The 15,937-nt window shown below is 40.8% G+C and overlaps 2 protein-coding genes across 3 annotated transcripts; both read right to left on the reverse strand.

Annotated features, from left to right (window-relative positions):
* Nucleotides 1-15: 15 nt before the first annotated feature.
* On the reverse strand, nt 16-9,768 carry ltn1 (listerin E3 ubiquitin protein ligase 1). Its single transcript, XM_029173037.3, has 32 exons — nt 9,598-9,768; nt 9,215-9,421; nt 8,965-9,063; nt 8,580-8,810; nt 8,437-8,489; nt 8,164-8,344; nt 7,826-7,999; nt 7,523-7,713; nt 7,257-7,404; nt 6,902-7,159; nt 6,472-6,762; nt 6,122-6,331; nt 6,002-6,043; nt 5,743-5,923; nt 5,397-5,636; nt 5,162-5,315; nt 4,909-5,059; nt 4,592-4,799; nt 4,361-4,517; nt 4,095-4,199; nt 3,780-3,907; nt 3,554-3,689; nt 3,318-3,462; nt 2,975-3,188; nt 2,611-2,848; nt 2,390-2,467; nt 2,069-2,255; nt 1,781-1,946; nt 1,473-1,693; nt 1,116-1,310; nt 859-1,026; nt 16-720 (listed from the first exon to the last, which is right to left on the reverse strand). Exons 1-32 carry the CDS (start codon nt 9,637-9,639, stop codon nt 658-660), a joined length of 5,262 nt encoding a protein of 1,753 aa, XP_029028870.1. The 5' UTR covers nt 9,640-9,768; the 3' UTR covers nt 16-657.
* Nucleotides 9,769-10,012: 244 nt separating this feature from the next.
* Nucleotides 10,013-15,854, reverse strand: tmem135 (transmembrane protein 135). 2 transcript variants are annotated; one of them, XR_003788114.2, is made up of 16 exons: nt 15,640-15,854; nt 15,035-15,162; nt 14,359-14,451; nt 14,145-14,178; nt 13,992-14,057; nt 13,589-13,635; nt 13,427-13,468; nt 13,165-13,335; nt 13,012-13,081; nt 12,748-12,915; nt 12,542-12,605; nt 12,351-12,427; nt 12,100-12,198; nt 11,952-12,019; nt 11,480-11,804; nt 10,013-11,393 (listed from the first exon to the last, which is right to left on the reverse strand). XR_003788114.2 is itself a non-coding variant. In XM_029173045.2 (15 exons), the coding sequence occupies exons 1-15, from the start codon at nt 15,775-15,777 to the stop codon at nt 11,669-11,671; spliced, it is 1,401 nt and encodes a 466-aa protein (XP_029028878.1). In that variant the 5' UTR covers nt 15,778-15,854; the 3' UTR covers nt 10,013-11,668. The 2 variants fall into 2 exon arrangements, 1 of the variants encoding a protein (XP_029028878.1); XM_029173045.2 differs by having other exon boundaries at nt 10,013-11,804.
* Nucleotides 15,855-15,937: the final 83 nt, after the last annotated feature.

A 15,937-nucleotide genomic window follows, 5' to 3' on the forward strand; every position in this document is an offset into this window, starting at 1 on the left:
AAAAATTGTCCCATCCAATATCAACATACTTGCATTTTATTTCTTTTCGAGCATCATTTACAGCTAAATGCAGGCAGCAGGTTTCAATATTTGATGTAACTGCATTACAACATTAAAGACCAATTTCAAGAAATCCTCTTTCCTGCTTCTAATAGATGACCCCAGCATGTCATAACAGTTTAATGCATGTCACTGATCCGACATAATCTCTTTACACTCCTAAATATTAGGAAATATTTGAAATCTGTCCTGGGAACTGAATTAACCCCATCCTTTTTAGTAGGCACAATTACTCACAGTGGATCTGGTTTTGACTTTCCAAATACAGATTATCTTCTACAAACCTGCAGATTTTGAAAGATTAAAAAAATAGATAAAACCTCATCAGCAAACCTCTCATGCTGTGCATATACATTGCAGCAAAGCAGTAGAATAAATGAACAGGGACACAAGTTAATACGAACAGTTGCCAATATGTAGTTACCGCTAGAATTTGTGGTATATCGATTTAGGCTTCCAATGAGAACATTAAGCAAGATCTTTACAACCAAACATTCTCATTTCATTTAGAGAAAACCTCAGAGACTTTCAAACTGCAACGTTAATGTTGACGTGTTCGTTAAATACCCTCTGCATGTCATCACAACGGATGATGTGTTAGAAGAAGGTTTCTCTGCACAATGGACAGGATGACTTGTTGCTGGAAGTAAACCACTTGTACTGTAGAAAGATAAAAGATATAGTCATTCAAACAAGCTCTTCACTGTGTGGTTGCGGTAATTAAAGGCCTTAAGATAAATGATACTGAAGTGCTACTTGACAGGCCAGCACAGCATTCCATATAAACATGTATCTCACCAGACACGCTGAGTGGAACTTTTTTTTGCAGGTGCGGCAGGCCTTCTTGGGCAGGGAGTAGTTGGAGCCATGGATAACAGAGAAGCATATCATACAGTCTTCTATTCCCTCAAAACGCTTATCCACATTGTTCTTCCAGAGGGCCAGGCCTTCCATAATGCTGCCATTCTAAACAAAAACATAGGTTGAACAGTCCCTACTCACTGAACCAGCTCTTTGTGTTCATGTCTATATCCACAGGTTTTGGGTGTTTCTACCTGATGTGTGAGGTATGTGCTCAGCTGCAGCATCCAGTTCCTCCACTGCTGTACGGCAACGCCAACGCGCCTCCCACTCTCTACAGCTATAGAGCCTAGAGGATAGTTCTGTGGCAGCTGAATCACCAACTCAATGAAGATGTCATCCACAGAGTAGGTAGCAATCACTTCACGTGCTGCTGAGCGGGCCTTCACCTAGAGCAGTGACATTAATACACATGTTGGCCTGTTGCAACAACCTCGAAATCACCTACATTCTGACAATAATTTGCCTAATAGTTGTAAATGTTAAGGTCTTAAATATAAACAATGTTCATTAGATTAGTTTTAGTTATACACAACAATGTTTTTGCTTACACTCATGTTTTCGAACATTTGAGTGCTGGAGTGCACCGATGTAATCTCCTCAGCTGAGAGAACAGGACTGACATATTTAATGGTGAACTTCTCCACAGCTGTGCTCACTCTCTTCTCCTGGCTGTTCCACCACAGCCGCACCATGGCAGGCAGGTCCTGTACTGTACTGAAGTAAACGTTGCATGCCAGGTGAGGAAGCTCCCACTCAATGCAGTCACTTTCTGTAGACAGAAAAATAAAAGGTTAGAAAATCTAAATTTGTATAGATTTCTCTGTCATGTACAGGGACAGTTTGTGTGTGTCCTTACTGTCAACAACCAGAACCAGGCTCTCCGTGAAGAAGGTTTTGGTCTCCCTTGCCTCTGACCCATGGCCTCGGTAGATTGGATTCTCAGGCATCAGTTTGAAGAGGTGAAGGAGAAGCTTGTTTAGAGAGGAGGATCTCTTCAGATACTGGGCATAATGGGCACGCAGCTACCAATAGAAGGAAAGAATGAGTGAGTATTGCAACAGTCCCGGAGATGAAAAAAACAAGTATACACCACTACATTAAACATATTGTACTTGTATCTAACAATAAACGGCTCATAACTTACATGAGAGGGTGAGGATTTGAAAAAGGTGAGGAGCAGCTTCCAGGCCAGCAGGTAGCCCAGGATGCAGGAGTACTCCACGCTGAGAGGCTGGACCACTGCAAACTCTCCTACTTGAACCCCTGTCAGGATACTTTCACAAAGCTCCTCACAGGCTGACAGAACTGTCATCAGCGACGCTGGAGGAGACCTGCACACAAACACAAGCACATGAACCACTAAGCCCAAGAATATTTTCATGTAGCATTGTACTAACTACAATACAAATCCTATATTATCACCTGACTGTAAAACCAAGTGACTTGTTCTCCTTCAGTAACTTACAGACAGGGTTCATCTCCATCTTCATCAGACTTGTTGTTGTCTCCTTCTCCGTCATATTCAGGCAGCTGAGGCATGACCCTGTATGATAAAAAGATAATGTTATCCTTATACTCAAACAGCATCCGGACAAGCATGCAGCGAGATGATCACCCCTACTGTAAGTTGCTGTAGCAAGGTAAAGTTAGCTACATTTGAACACTGATAAGACACAAAATCCTTACTTTTCCAACAGGTGAAAAATAGTGATCTGCAGAGGTCTGGCTTTAAAAAGCAGCAGAGGACAGAAAGTGTTGAGAAGCGTTTGGAGGGGCTCTGGCAAGTTTGTCTTCTGGTCTGCTATGAATCGCGGGGGCAGGGAGTTCTGGTTTAGCTGCTGCACAGGAACATACGTCAGAGCCATGCCAGCAGACTGGAGCACTGCCAGCGGAAACACTGGATCATCTGGTTCATTAAAGGCACCTACATTTAGATAGCAAACACAAAAAATACATATGACTGCTTCATTCACTTGCTCAGAGGATAGAAACTGTAGGAAAAGGATTTGATACATTTTGCTTCTGTTTGAGGATACATTCATACACAAACCTATAATCTTGACAGGCAGGGGCAACAGCAGGTTGTAGATTCCATCAACAAAGAAGTCCTTCCATTCGCTGGTCAGTTCTGATGGCAAATTCCCCAGAACATCAGCAGAGCTTGATGTGAAGAATTGGTTCAGCTTCACGATCAGTGCAGTACTCTCGCACGCAAACAGCTGCACCCATGGGTTCCACAGACTGCTCACATTCTCACTGGCTGTCTGTTTTTGGCAGCAGGAAAATGCACATGGCATAAATAAAACTGCTAAAAATGTATGTGACAAAAGATACTTCTAAGCTAATATTTACCAACAGGTATATTTTTTATATGTGCATCATCTATGTCTCACCTCCAACCAGGCTAACATTGAACATAGCAAGAAATCCCACTGGTTGGCACCAAGAACATTTGGACAATCAGTCACTAGCCAAGATAGGAAACGCATCATCTCAACAGCAAGGTTTAACTGTTCCGTGGTTGTTTTAGACAGGTCGCTGAAATACAAGTCATATGATGAACATTATGAAGTAGAGTAAAGGTTATAGAGATGTGTTAATGTTCGTATTATTTGAGAGATGCTGTTACTTGCTGAAGAGAAACCAGTCCTCCTTGCTGTTCCTCCACTCCATCACTGTGGCAAGAACAGCCTGCACAACCTCCTGCTCTACTTGTGTGCTGGTTTTGAGGCAGCACAGCAGCACTGTCAGACACCCATAAACATCTGTAGCACACAGCACAAACTTACTCTATATGCTCAGAAGTTCAAAAACAATGTTTGTTTTTGTATGCTTATGTTTGTTTGCACACTCACTGTCATTCTGTTGCCAGTTGATTAGTCCAGCAGTAGCCAAGGCTACAAGAGTGTCTTTCTCTTCATTAGACATAACGGGGCAAAGCACCTGGAGTGTGCTCAGTCTGCTTCCAGATGCTGGGAACAAACTGGTTAAACACAGTAAAGCTATGTTGTTATAGTATAAGTGTTGCTATATAAGTTGTGCTACATTGATTTGATGACATCTAGTGAAAACAACAATACTTGCATAACTTGACTACACACCTAGGACCATGTAGTTTCATATATTACATATTAAACACTGCAAATAATTTGAATATGCAAATGACTGACCTGCCCACACCGTCATACAGCCCTTTCACAGCTTCACTGGTGGAGCAGCTAGTGTGGATGTAGTTTTCTAGAGTCAGTGACCATAGACTTCCATCCTCCATTGACCTTTAGGATAACATTGAAAAGCATGATATTATTGCTTTTATTGTAGAAAATCACAACATATGTTGACCACAGGCTTGTCTTCGCTTACTCTCACATATTCTTTTAAACTACATTGCACAAGATCACAAACAAATCAAAATCAAATCAACTATAGCAGGCACCTCGAGTAGAGAATTTCCAGGAGTTCTTTCCTTGGGACCTGACTGGGGAGTCCTTCTGACAGCCCCCAGTCTGTCAGCAGGTTGTGATAGGATGACACTATAGCCGGACTGTATTCTATCTCCTTACACCACTGAAGTGCATACAGCAACTCTGAACCTGCCAAACAGTAGATTAAACAAACAATCAAAACTACATCTACATACAGTAAAAAAGTGTATGTGTTTGTTTACCTGTGTTCATGAGGTTTGATACATGTGAAGCAAATTCTTCATTGCTTTGGTCACAAGGTCTGAAAGCAGTTGTTGCCACCTTCCCTAACAGGGCGCAGGCACACAGGTGGGCTGGAAGCCTGGATGAGAACCTAAACTTCCACATGTCTATAGAGAGTTTCTCACAACCTCCTCGGTGACGACCAGACAGTAAGGGCATTTTGATCCACTGCAGATGACAAGATTATAATAAAGCAGGATCCTTCTACAGAGAATCTGTCAAAACCCATGTGCAGTGGTGCTTTATTTACACTGTGTAAACTAATTGGCTTGCTAACCTGAGCAGGTAGAGCCTGTCTGATTCTTGTCCATTCGGTCTGGCCTGGCATCAACAAGGTGAGAAACTCATTGAACAGGGAGAGGTCTTCACCATGTACAGAGATGATTGTCTCCACTATGTTCTGTACAGCCACAGCAAGAATCTGTAAACTAAAACAGAACAAAGATCTTAAGATATAGTAGCATCAATGTAGACACAATGATTATGTCAAATGTTTAAGAAGAATGAATGAAAATCATTTTGAGTGTTACCTTTTAATGTCCATACAGGTGCTGAGCAGTTGGTTTTTTACCCATATAGCTGCACTGTGTAGGAAACCGCCTTCCTTGACCTCATTCGCAGAATGTCGGATCAGTGTCTGGACCCCAGCTAAACACACCTTCTTCAGCTTTTCTAAAAGTGAGTCTTTACAAGCAAATACAAGGGAGCTACTTAGTTTACTTGAGAAGAACGTGTGCTTTATGTTGTATTTGTGCAAGTGCCTACCTGACAGACGAGTATATGCTTGATCTTGAGCAGTAAGTTGGAAAACAGTGAGCAAAAGCTCCTCAGCAGAGAGTAGAAGAAGGCAGTCTTGTACAGAAGAGAAGAATGTGGAGGCAACATCACAGATGAAGGAGATGAGCGGCTCCATGTTTCCTGCATCTGACAGGGTCTTGGTTTCGGACAGAGTGGCGTGGAGCTTCTCTAGGATTTTCTCCATGTACACCTCCTCTATCAGAGGTACTGGGCAAGTACAAACATGTCAAAAATATTATGCGGGGTGTAAACTGATCCGATTTGCAGATGAAAAAATATGACTGAATGTTTTAAGATGTGCATTTGTATTTACCATTGTTGTGATGTTGCGAAAGGACAAGGCTGATAAGCATCCAACTGTGGTTGCTTGTAGACCGTGGAGAGATGTGTTCCAGATTGCAGAGCTCCTCAGTCAATCCCAGGAGTTTTTCACCCAGGACTGAACCTTTCAGCCATTCGTTACAGCTCTTCAGCGTGTCAGGATCTGCACATGCCTGACAGGAGACACTTACAATAGTAAAAAATGGAATTACACACAATGATAAAGTCTCCAAAAATTAGATGACACATACCCTTTTTATAATTTGTAGGATAATTCCCCACTGTAAATCCATCTGAAAGCAGAATGGAAGAAGTGTCAAACTGCACAAAATTCAACATCAGCCATTAGGTCCTCAGTGTTGTCCTGTTACCGTGGTGATATGGTTGAGGATGCGGGTAGTCTCTTGTTGGTTGCAGCATCTTAATGAGCTGAAGACCAATTCCACCAAGTGCTCAGAGTCACTGTGACTCTTATCAGCAAGCCACACCAACACTTGTTCCAACAGAAACTGTAGTGCTGGATTTTTCGTATTCACGTCTTCTTTCTTCTTTGATACTTTCTCATCTAGTTCCACCAATGTCTAAAAAAGCATAATAAAATTTTAGTAAAATTTCATATAAAGCCAGATCCATAAAAAACATTATATAAGTCTGTTGGCATTTCAAATTTTGTATGTTTGTTTATTTGACCAGAAATACACTTAAGGTTTATTTGACTTACACCAAAGACCCTGGGTGTGTGGAATGACTGTAGTAGAAGGGAGAGTAAAACAAGATGTCTCTCTGAATTTTTCTCATTCACATGCACCAGACATAATTGTGCCAGCTGGCACACTACATCCTCAAAATGCTGGGTCTGCAGGGACCCTAATGTCTTCTCATTAACAAGTGCAGGGTTCTTAACACCAGCCTCTTCAACTCCAGTTTCCTCCTCTTGCTTAGAAAAACAGATCTTGACAGACTTCGACTTTTGGGTGTGTTTTTTATTTACTCGCTCAGGATAACGCATCACCTGGAAACAAAATAGTGAATTGGTGTATTTAGGCACTGTGTTTTCTGTTTCATGTCATACAAGAGTGGCTGCCTTATTGACAGAACTGGTGTCAGCATGGAGATTTTAGGTGTGTATGTGAATTACACCATAAACTAACCTGCAGCAGGGTGGCTACCCCGTTCAAAACCGTTTGGTCTGCATCCTCGTTGTCAATATAATGCACAAAGATAAGACTAAGGGCCTCCCAGAAGTCTGCAATAAGCCCTTGAAATACATCCTTGTTGTCAGTAGCTTCATCTTTATTATGTAAACCTGCCCTTTTCTCCAAGGAAATGAGCAGTTCAGTAGCCAAAAGAAAAAGAGGACCATTCTGAAGTGAGGGGTTTCCCAGAGCCTTCTTTATCAGTGGTACAAGCTACAAAAAAAGCAAGTAGATTATTAAGTCACAACGATAGAGATCGTAGTACATTAAAAAAATGAGAAGAAAATTATGTGAAACAGTGGGACCTCACCTGCTGTGAAATGAGCATGGACCTTATTTTTCTTTGATCTTCCTTCTTTTCTGTATTTTGCAGTATACAGTATTTCAAGCACTCAGTAACAGATGTCACTATAACTGCACTCTCTGATGGGCTCGCCACTGCACGCTCACTAGACAGGCTAGACAGACACAAGAGACTTTGAGTACAGTACAGGAATTATGTAGAGGTAATGCATTGCAATATAAACAGGAAACATCAGTGTAGCTCTTTTTACTCTAACAATAAAAAAAACATACCCTTGCATGAATGATGTGAAGAAGGTGGTGTAGAAATCTAAGGCTGGATCTGTAACCTGTGGGGGTAGTTTACTAAGGAGTGGCATTAAATTAGGGTGGAGTGATTTAGCCATGCCTTTGCCACCGTCTTTTAGCAGAGACCATAGTTTTGGTAAGAACCCCTTCTTTGCATTTACATGAGTCCAGCAATCCTGAAATAAAAACAAAAAAATGTCATACAGGGCTTGACTACAATGCTGTGTTACTGATACACATGAAAGACATCAAAGTACAATGTACAGTGTACAGTGATGTAATACTTACGGGGATCGTGGTTACAACATAAAGAACAGCCTCCCACACAGGGGGTAGCACTACAGGGTCTGTGTCATCAATGCTGAGCAGTACAGCAGGGCAAACCCGTGCTGCTTCAGCCTGAACCAATCCTGGTGTGAACTCACAAAGGGCACACATCAGCTCGAAAAATGACCCTCGTACCTGTGAAGCAAGACATATTAGTCCTGGAAGCATTATTAGCCCTTTCACATCTTTTCTCTGTGCTTGAAGAAAATAAAAAGCTAGCTTGCGTAGCTGCCTTTGTTGTAGAATATAACTCAGTGTTTTTTTTTTTTTATTGTTAAATCTGCACTCCGTGTCAGTACCTGAGGTGTCTTGTGTTTGCTGTATTTCCAAAACTTTCCAGAGTTAACCAGATCAGGAAGTCTTTGCTCTAGAGCCTCCCTATCATTCTGCAGAAGCAGGGAAAGCAGTCTCTTCACCCCCAGCATCGAACTGGTCAGCACCCGCACATATTTAGCCTCCCTCTCCTCCTGTGTCACACTTCTAAAAGAACAAGGGGAGTCAGTACAGCAAAGATGATACCAGAATTAATTATTGTGCACATAAAAGCAATAGACAAAGACACATAAACATACTGTGGATCACTCAGAGTGTCTGCTGTTTCTTTCAACAAAATATCTTGTAGAACCTGCAAAACAAAAATAATCATTCAACTTTGTTTAATTTACCTTACTGTGTTAGAAATCACATTGTTTGCACCAGATCCACTACTACTCACAGAAAGGATCTCATCCTTGCAGAAGCTGAGGGCCTCAGGTTGTTTGGTGGGCGAGAAAGCAGCCTGGAAGGCCAGGCAAGCAGCAGAGGCTGCAGGTGTGTAAGTGTCACACTGGGACAGTATCCAGTGGCCCATCAAGCTCTTCAGAAAGGGGGCCAAGCTGCGACGCACTTTTAGCACCAGCTGCTCAAAGGCCAACTGCGTGGCCTCCCTGATTCTTCGATCGTGATCCTGAGAGACACAATAATGGGGATAGAACTATCCTAAAGCAGACTTAACAAACAGTAGTACTCACATATATACACCGAAGGGTTATGTGCACATTAGTTTTTATTTCCAGAATGTTAACCTGAATTATTGATTACAAAATAAATTACCAGCTCACCAATGATATCTTGCAATAAATCCTTGGCCAGTAAGGCAAGACGCCTTTAACCACTTCAGCATCACGTTCCTGACACATGGACCCAAAATCCTGCACAGCCTAAAAAGAGAACCTCTGATCAATACACAGATACAGATAGTGGTGGGGTTTATTCTTAGCTAATGAGTGTCTGTTGTTTATATTTTTAATAGCCTCAAGAATCTGACAGTATAAGACCAAGATCATTAGGTTGGACAAAGTTCAATCTCACTTTTAGTCTGGTGACGACATCCCTTTTGGACATTTTCCTGAGAACCAGCCTGAAGTCGGCATCAACCAAGTTATCTATCTCCTCGGCGCCGTGGACGGCGGGGACGTAACTCAGGTCCGAAGTCACGCTGGAATCGAAGCCAACAAACCCCGGGATAATGCCACCATCGCGGGCCAGTACTTCAGCGGCGCGGCCGCTACTGGACGGCTAAGAACGGGAGACGAATAAGAGACAATTATCACAAAGTTGGAGGCTGTGGCAAAAGGAAAATGGGACGTTACGACAGAAGGAGTAACCAGAAACAGTCACACGTAGCGTTAGCTGACGGCTAAGGATGCTAACCGCTTAACAGTATTTAAACAACGTAGTAACACGGTACGTACCCGGACGTTCCCTTTAGTTCGCTGCTTATTCTTACCCCCCATTGTACGTCTTAAACATTAAAGTACCCTCTTCCTGGTAACTTAGAAGTTACAAATGTTGTCTAAGGTTAAGCGTAACGAACTACGCTGGTAGTGCTCGTGCTGCAGAACGGAAGTTGATGTCAATACTTTCAAAATAAAGTACCCACCAACGTCATCTGTGTACCATGGGGCTTTTCAGCTTTCAATTTCTATTTCTTAGCTAGTTTAAAATATTCTACATATTATGTAGAACATTAGATCTTTAGCGTCATTTTATTACTACACATATTAAAATAAACTCACCTTTGCCACTCACACTTTGTAGACTTGCAGATGCAATTTATATTAAAGATTGTAATAACTATAATTATCGGCACAAGACAAACATGTCATATAAGTTGAAACAAAATAAATTTTATTATATATTCTTTTTACACGAATTAAACATACATGTATGCACTACAACCATTGTTAACTCTTTGGCTTGAGTCGTTCACCCTCTACTTTAATTTTTTTTTATTTTTCAAACATGGCTTCTGGTGGAGGTCGGTGTGCCTAAGCTGGCCTAAGCTAATTGTGTTCACATCAGAAACAGAGCATCCCTAATGGTTTAATTAAGAACTGAAGACGAAACAGTATGATTTTCAAAAGGCAGAGAATGAGTTGAGCTGCGTTGTTTTATTCAGTGAATTATTGTTTAATACACTTAGTTTGTGTAAACAATAGAATATGCTTTTAAACATTATTATTTAAAGTCAATCAACATCATTTTTCACTTTAGTGACACAATCACATATTACTGAAACACTCACTTGTGAAATATCGGTGGGCAACATTTTTTCTAGTTTAGAACTTTAATTTTAAAAACTCTTATCCTGAATCTGAAATAAATTAATTGAAAACATCTATTTGAAAAGTTGAAAGCAGGCCACAAGTGAAGTTCAGACTCAAGCATGATGGCAAACAGATGTTCTCTGCCGACCACTCACACTGTACATGTAATTATGAATAGGGTGAGAGATGTCTTGAAAACCTGGTTAGAGTTCTGCATATATGTAGTGTATGATACTACCTTAACATTCAAATAGCCTGACTGCTTGTGTAAAGAAGTCACAGTACAATTTACTAGTAAACAACCAGTGGATGTGTGGTTCCCCTCAGCTGTAATTGGGGAATTTTCCCCAGTTAATATAAATTAACTTAATCTTGGTCTGTGCTTTCTTTAACATTCTTAAATATCTATAAATGTTGCTCTTTGCTATCACCACTGTAAACTAAAGAGAGAAAATGTTTTAGTGTGAAAAATGTGAATTTGCATAAAAAAAAGGCTATGACGTTCTGAAAAAATGTAAAAGTTAAAATTATGTATTTTATAAATCTTTGAAGGTCACATTTTTAGAGATATTTTCCATTTCCTGCTACAGAATAACATGTGAGTGCACACACTGTTATAAAAATACACATGAAATGATCAGGAAGTAATACTTTCAATTTCATTGTCCTCCTAAATCTGAGTCAAACATTAAATACCACCGTGCCTTGTGAGTGTGTTTTACCTTTGGATGTGAAATTAACCATCCAAATAACAAACATCAGTCAGTATCAAGCTGCAGGCAACAGAGTGAAGAAACATCACAAATACATTAAAAGGGAATGTTGCATCAATCTACTTTGAGTAGAGTCAATTTTATTTATTGACTAGTCATTTTGTTTTTGTTATTTGTGTAGGTGTGTATCTACCCTACCAACACACCATGTAGATCCATCCATGTGATCTTGACAAAGCAACAACAAATATAAATTAACAGCCTACATGGACATTTTCTATAGTATGCCTATCTGTGGTCTCTTTAGGACTTACCTCTATTTTGCTAGAGATCTTGGGCTTTGAAATTCTTCAGAGTACATCTTATCTTAGAACAAATCATTCCCAATGTTACGTCAGAGGCATAACGCTTGAAAAATTCTTCAAGTTTCTGAAAAGCAATAGGCAAACTGTCCATTTCTTAATGAGGTAACCCTACAGCCCCTCCCAGAGCCTGGTCCTGATTCATCCAAGAAGGATGTCGGTCACCGGTGGAAGCACGGTGGTGAATCGAGGGTCCAAATTGGGAACAAATCCTTTAAAGTCCCTGGAAGCCTGAGTGCCAAACACATCTAGCAACTGTCTGTTCATCAGAGCAAACCTAGGAAAAAAGAATCTCATCATGTCTGCAGCAGCCACAGTTATTTTCTTCACATATTTAGTTTTGTGCATGCACGCTAAGTATATGACCAGTGTGTTTCATTTCTAAACATGTCAAACCAACAAATCATACGCTATATATCCTCACCTGCCCTTAGTCAAACGCAGCAGGAACTTCCAATACGAAGGCCTGAGGTTCTGCACTTCCATCACAGCCTGCATAACAGCAGTGAATCTGACATTAAATCCACACTCAGACAAAAACAAAGAAACATTTTCGTGCATTTGTTACTTACAGCTTGGAAACAGATGGCGGTGGAGATGGCGTATAAGATTGTGTCTGCATGGGGAAAGTATGGGAACCGTCCAGCCTCGATGCCTTTGAAATACATGGTCTAAAGACACACATAACCAGCTGTTAATGATAAACTCTTCAACCAGATAAGGAGGCATTTATGTCATCATAACCAGGGTAATAAAGTGAATGCCTCCTTCTGAGTAACCTTGTGTTCTAGATTTAGTTAAACATATGGCACTGGTTATTTACCTCCACCAGCTTGGAGAAGAGGTACATGGATATTGTTGTGCTTTTGTAGAAGAACATGGACATACCAGCCAGGAAACCTTAGAAGATGGAATACAAAAGGAAAACACTGAGTAAAACAGCTGAGCAATAGGGAAATCTGGGGTTGGACCAAACTATAGGAAAGTTAGACAGTTTAAACCATACATTCTTACCGGCTATCAGTGCGTGGAGTTCATCGTCAATGTTTCGCAGCCAGCGCAGCAGGCAGCTGGTTCCCTGTGTGACCCAGAGATGCATTTAATACAATAATAAAACAACACTCACATGACATTTAAATAAATGCAGAATTGCATTTATTTAAAAATGCAGAACAAATTAAAATGGTTTAGAAAAATAAAAAGTGTAGTACGCAATCTACCTTATAGATGCTGACAAATGATCCTAGAAATGCTCCCAGCTGGAAGTTCTCTTTGTTATAGAAGAGAGAAGGAAGCCGTGAGGGTTTGGAGAACATCTGCCTGAATGCTGAAGGCACCCGAAGACAACACTGGATCAGGTAGCCAACACTGAACATCCTGACAAATCCCTGGGCAGTGGTAGAAAATATTGCCTTATAAAAAAAATCAACAACCACACAAACAGGAACGATATCACTAAAAGTAGGATTCTGAAAATATCTTACTTTAATGCAGTAGGAAATGCAGTTGTCTTGATGATGTTTGCAACATCTGTGTCTTGGACCCTGTTTACATCTGCATTGAAAGAGGGAAACATTACTATTGCTTTGTACTCTGCACAAATTTATGCATGTCTGTACAGATGTGTATACTCTCACATTGAATCTAACAGTTTCCTGGTGTAGGCTACCACAGTTTTCCTCCTAGAGCTTCTGGCAGGAGCCTGTGAATTCTCCGTCTCTATCGCAGCTGTCCTATTAGCAGACACAGTGCAGCTTTGCTCTGCTGTGCCAGAGTGGGCTGGAATCTCTTCCTTCCCAACAATGAACCTGCGACAGAAAAAGCACCTCACCTCTGTAAGCTTTTCCAAAACACTGTCGGGGTCTAAACAAAGGCCTCATTAGGAATATAGTTACTTACTTTAATGCAGAGAATGCAAAGCCTTTAAGACCATCTTTACTCCTGCAGTAGAGAACACAACATTCAAAAAGGAAACAACACTGTTTTAAATTTTCACTTTAAAGCATATTTCTGACAATCCACATGTGTACATGTTTCACTCTAAGAATTGACTGTGCTGACCTGAAGAAGAACATGTAGAGCGATGCAGTTATGCAAAATAAAAGCACCTAAATGAGAGAAACAAAGAGAAAATCAGCAGAAACAGAAACATGGGCCATCTTAAACAGGGAGTAAAGTGGTCTAGATTTATTCATAGGCTCCCAGGTTTTTTTTCCCTCAAGCAAATCCAGCAAATTAGATTTTTTTCAAATTAAATCTTTGGTTCTACATTTTACATTACATTTATTCATTCCTAATGTGGCAGAAGAGCCAGATCAGAACTTGCAGGTGCATATTGCCTGTAATTAAATATCATAGTCTACACATCTTAGTTCAGTAAACACAAAAATAGAAGAGCATGCATTGTTGGTACTGTCAGTGTGATTGTATACAGTGGCCGACATATCAGTCAAATTCATCTTACCTCTCCATGTTTGATGGGTTTTATCATGCCTCTTGTTACTGCCATTCGAAACAAAGTCTCTGTAGCCTGACAACAAGATCACACTGTTAAGAATACATAGGTTTATCTCTTGATGTTAAACTAATTCAAAAAGATAAACAGAGGTAATCTTACAAGATTTGCCATGTAAATCGTCAGCATCCCTCTCCTGGTGGGGAGGAGAACAGGTAGGACACATTAAACACATCCATGAATACAAATGGTATTTGAGATGTATCAAACAACCGAACTGTGGCATTTTTATGTGTTTTAAGTGATGGTGTGAGTTATTATACATTTCAAGACAAAAAGAAAAGCTAACAAATATAAAAATTGTCAGAAATCTCACCTGCTCTTGCGCTCAATGAGGATGGCGATGTAAGAGGCAGGCAGTGCAGCACCGAACCCTGCAGACCACGAGTAGAACCCTCCCAGCAGTTTTCTAAAATTATTTTACAGTTTTCTGTCTTCATACAGGTTTTCGCCAAACTGTATGCATTTGTGTTTACAATATACAGTGTGTACAGTATGTGCACAAAAGACAACAGTAAGATGACATAATTCATTTGTGTATTTTGTCACAGTGATGTTTCCAGATTTGCTTCTTGCCTGTGGCTCACAGGATGAATTTTTCAATTAAGAACAATCCACTTCTTAACTGCTTAACTTGAAAAACTAACATAATCAGATTACCTCATCCAGGATTACTGCTTTCAGCAAACCTCATTGGTCTTGGAACTATTTTGTAAAGCACCAAGACCTTAGAGTGCACTTAATTAAACAAGAATGGAGGTGTAACTTAACAATACTACATTGTTGTAGTTTATTATTCAAAGGAAACATCTGTAATGGTATACTGTTGCTACTTTCCTAAGAAGAGAAGCTAAACAAGGACGCTTTCAATGACACGGTGCAAATTGCTTCATAAAAACACCAGAAATGTCTTTTGTGGATATTGAAATCCTTGCATTTCTGCTAAACGTAAGCTAAAACAGTGTGTGTCTAAGTCACATTCCCATACTCACCTTAAAATGCAGAAAAAAACTATGTAGAGACCCCCATTGGTAGTGAGGAATGAGGTGGACCACAGGATCTCAGGAAGAAGCCTTTTGAAATAATAGTCCTTCTTCTTTCTCCTAAGAACTGCTGCTATCTGTTAAACACAGAGTGGAGGTCATCGGCTGTGTCTACATTTGTGGACAGACCAACCTTGAAAGTGAAACTTTACCCTTGGGGCCAACAATGACTTAAACAGTGTCACGGTGACTATGCCACACTATAAACTGCAAACGAAGCCTGGCTGAGAGGTCAGATGAGCTGAGTGTGGAGATTAACAGTTTTCATAACTTCGATTAGATTATATAAAGTTTTCAGTCAATCATAGTTTATTAGACCAGACCATGAGAATGGAATATGATATTTTCAAGGGGCGGACGTGTTTATGCATGTGTCTGTGAGCGACAGACCACAATGTAAAGCCTGAACTTGTCCCTCAGTGCAGAGTTATTTAAAACGAGCCACCTTGCTGCTAGTTAGTGGAGATAGAACTAGTTAGCTTTGGGTGTTAGCTAGCTAACTCTAGCTTCACAACCAAAGGTCCAAAGGTTGCGGGGCGCGAGGCGACACTTACCAGATACAGAGGCGCGTAGACTTTGAAGGAGACCTCCAACGCCCCCCTCGTTATGGCCACTGCAGACTGCACGCAGGACGGGTCCCAGGTGTGGCCGATCTCGTAGCAGTTGTGCGGTATTTTACTGAGCGCAGCCATGTCTGAACGCTGGCAGCCAACGGCGGAGAAGCAGCGTCGTGCGCGCTCGCGGCGACGGGAACGCGCTTAGGCAATGGAGCTGTGCGCGCGCACGCCACAGAAGAAGAGCTGTTCGCTTAGCCGTTGAAGCAGTACACCTGGCATTTGATCCTAAAATTAT

This window comes from Betta splendens, chromosome 14 (assembly GCF_900634795.4).
Source record: "Betta splendens chromosome 14, fBetSpl5.4, whole genome shotgun sequence".
Taxonomy (NCBI): Eukaryota; Metazoa; Chordata; class Actinopteri; order Anabantiformes; family Osphronemidae; genus Betta; species Betta splendens.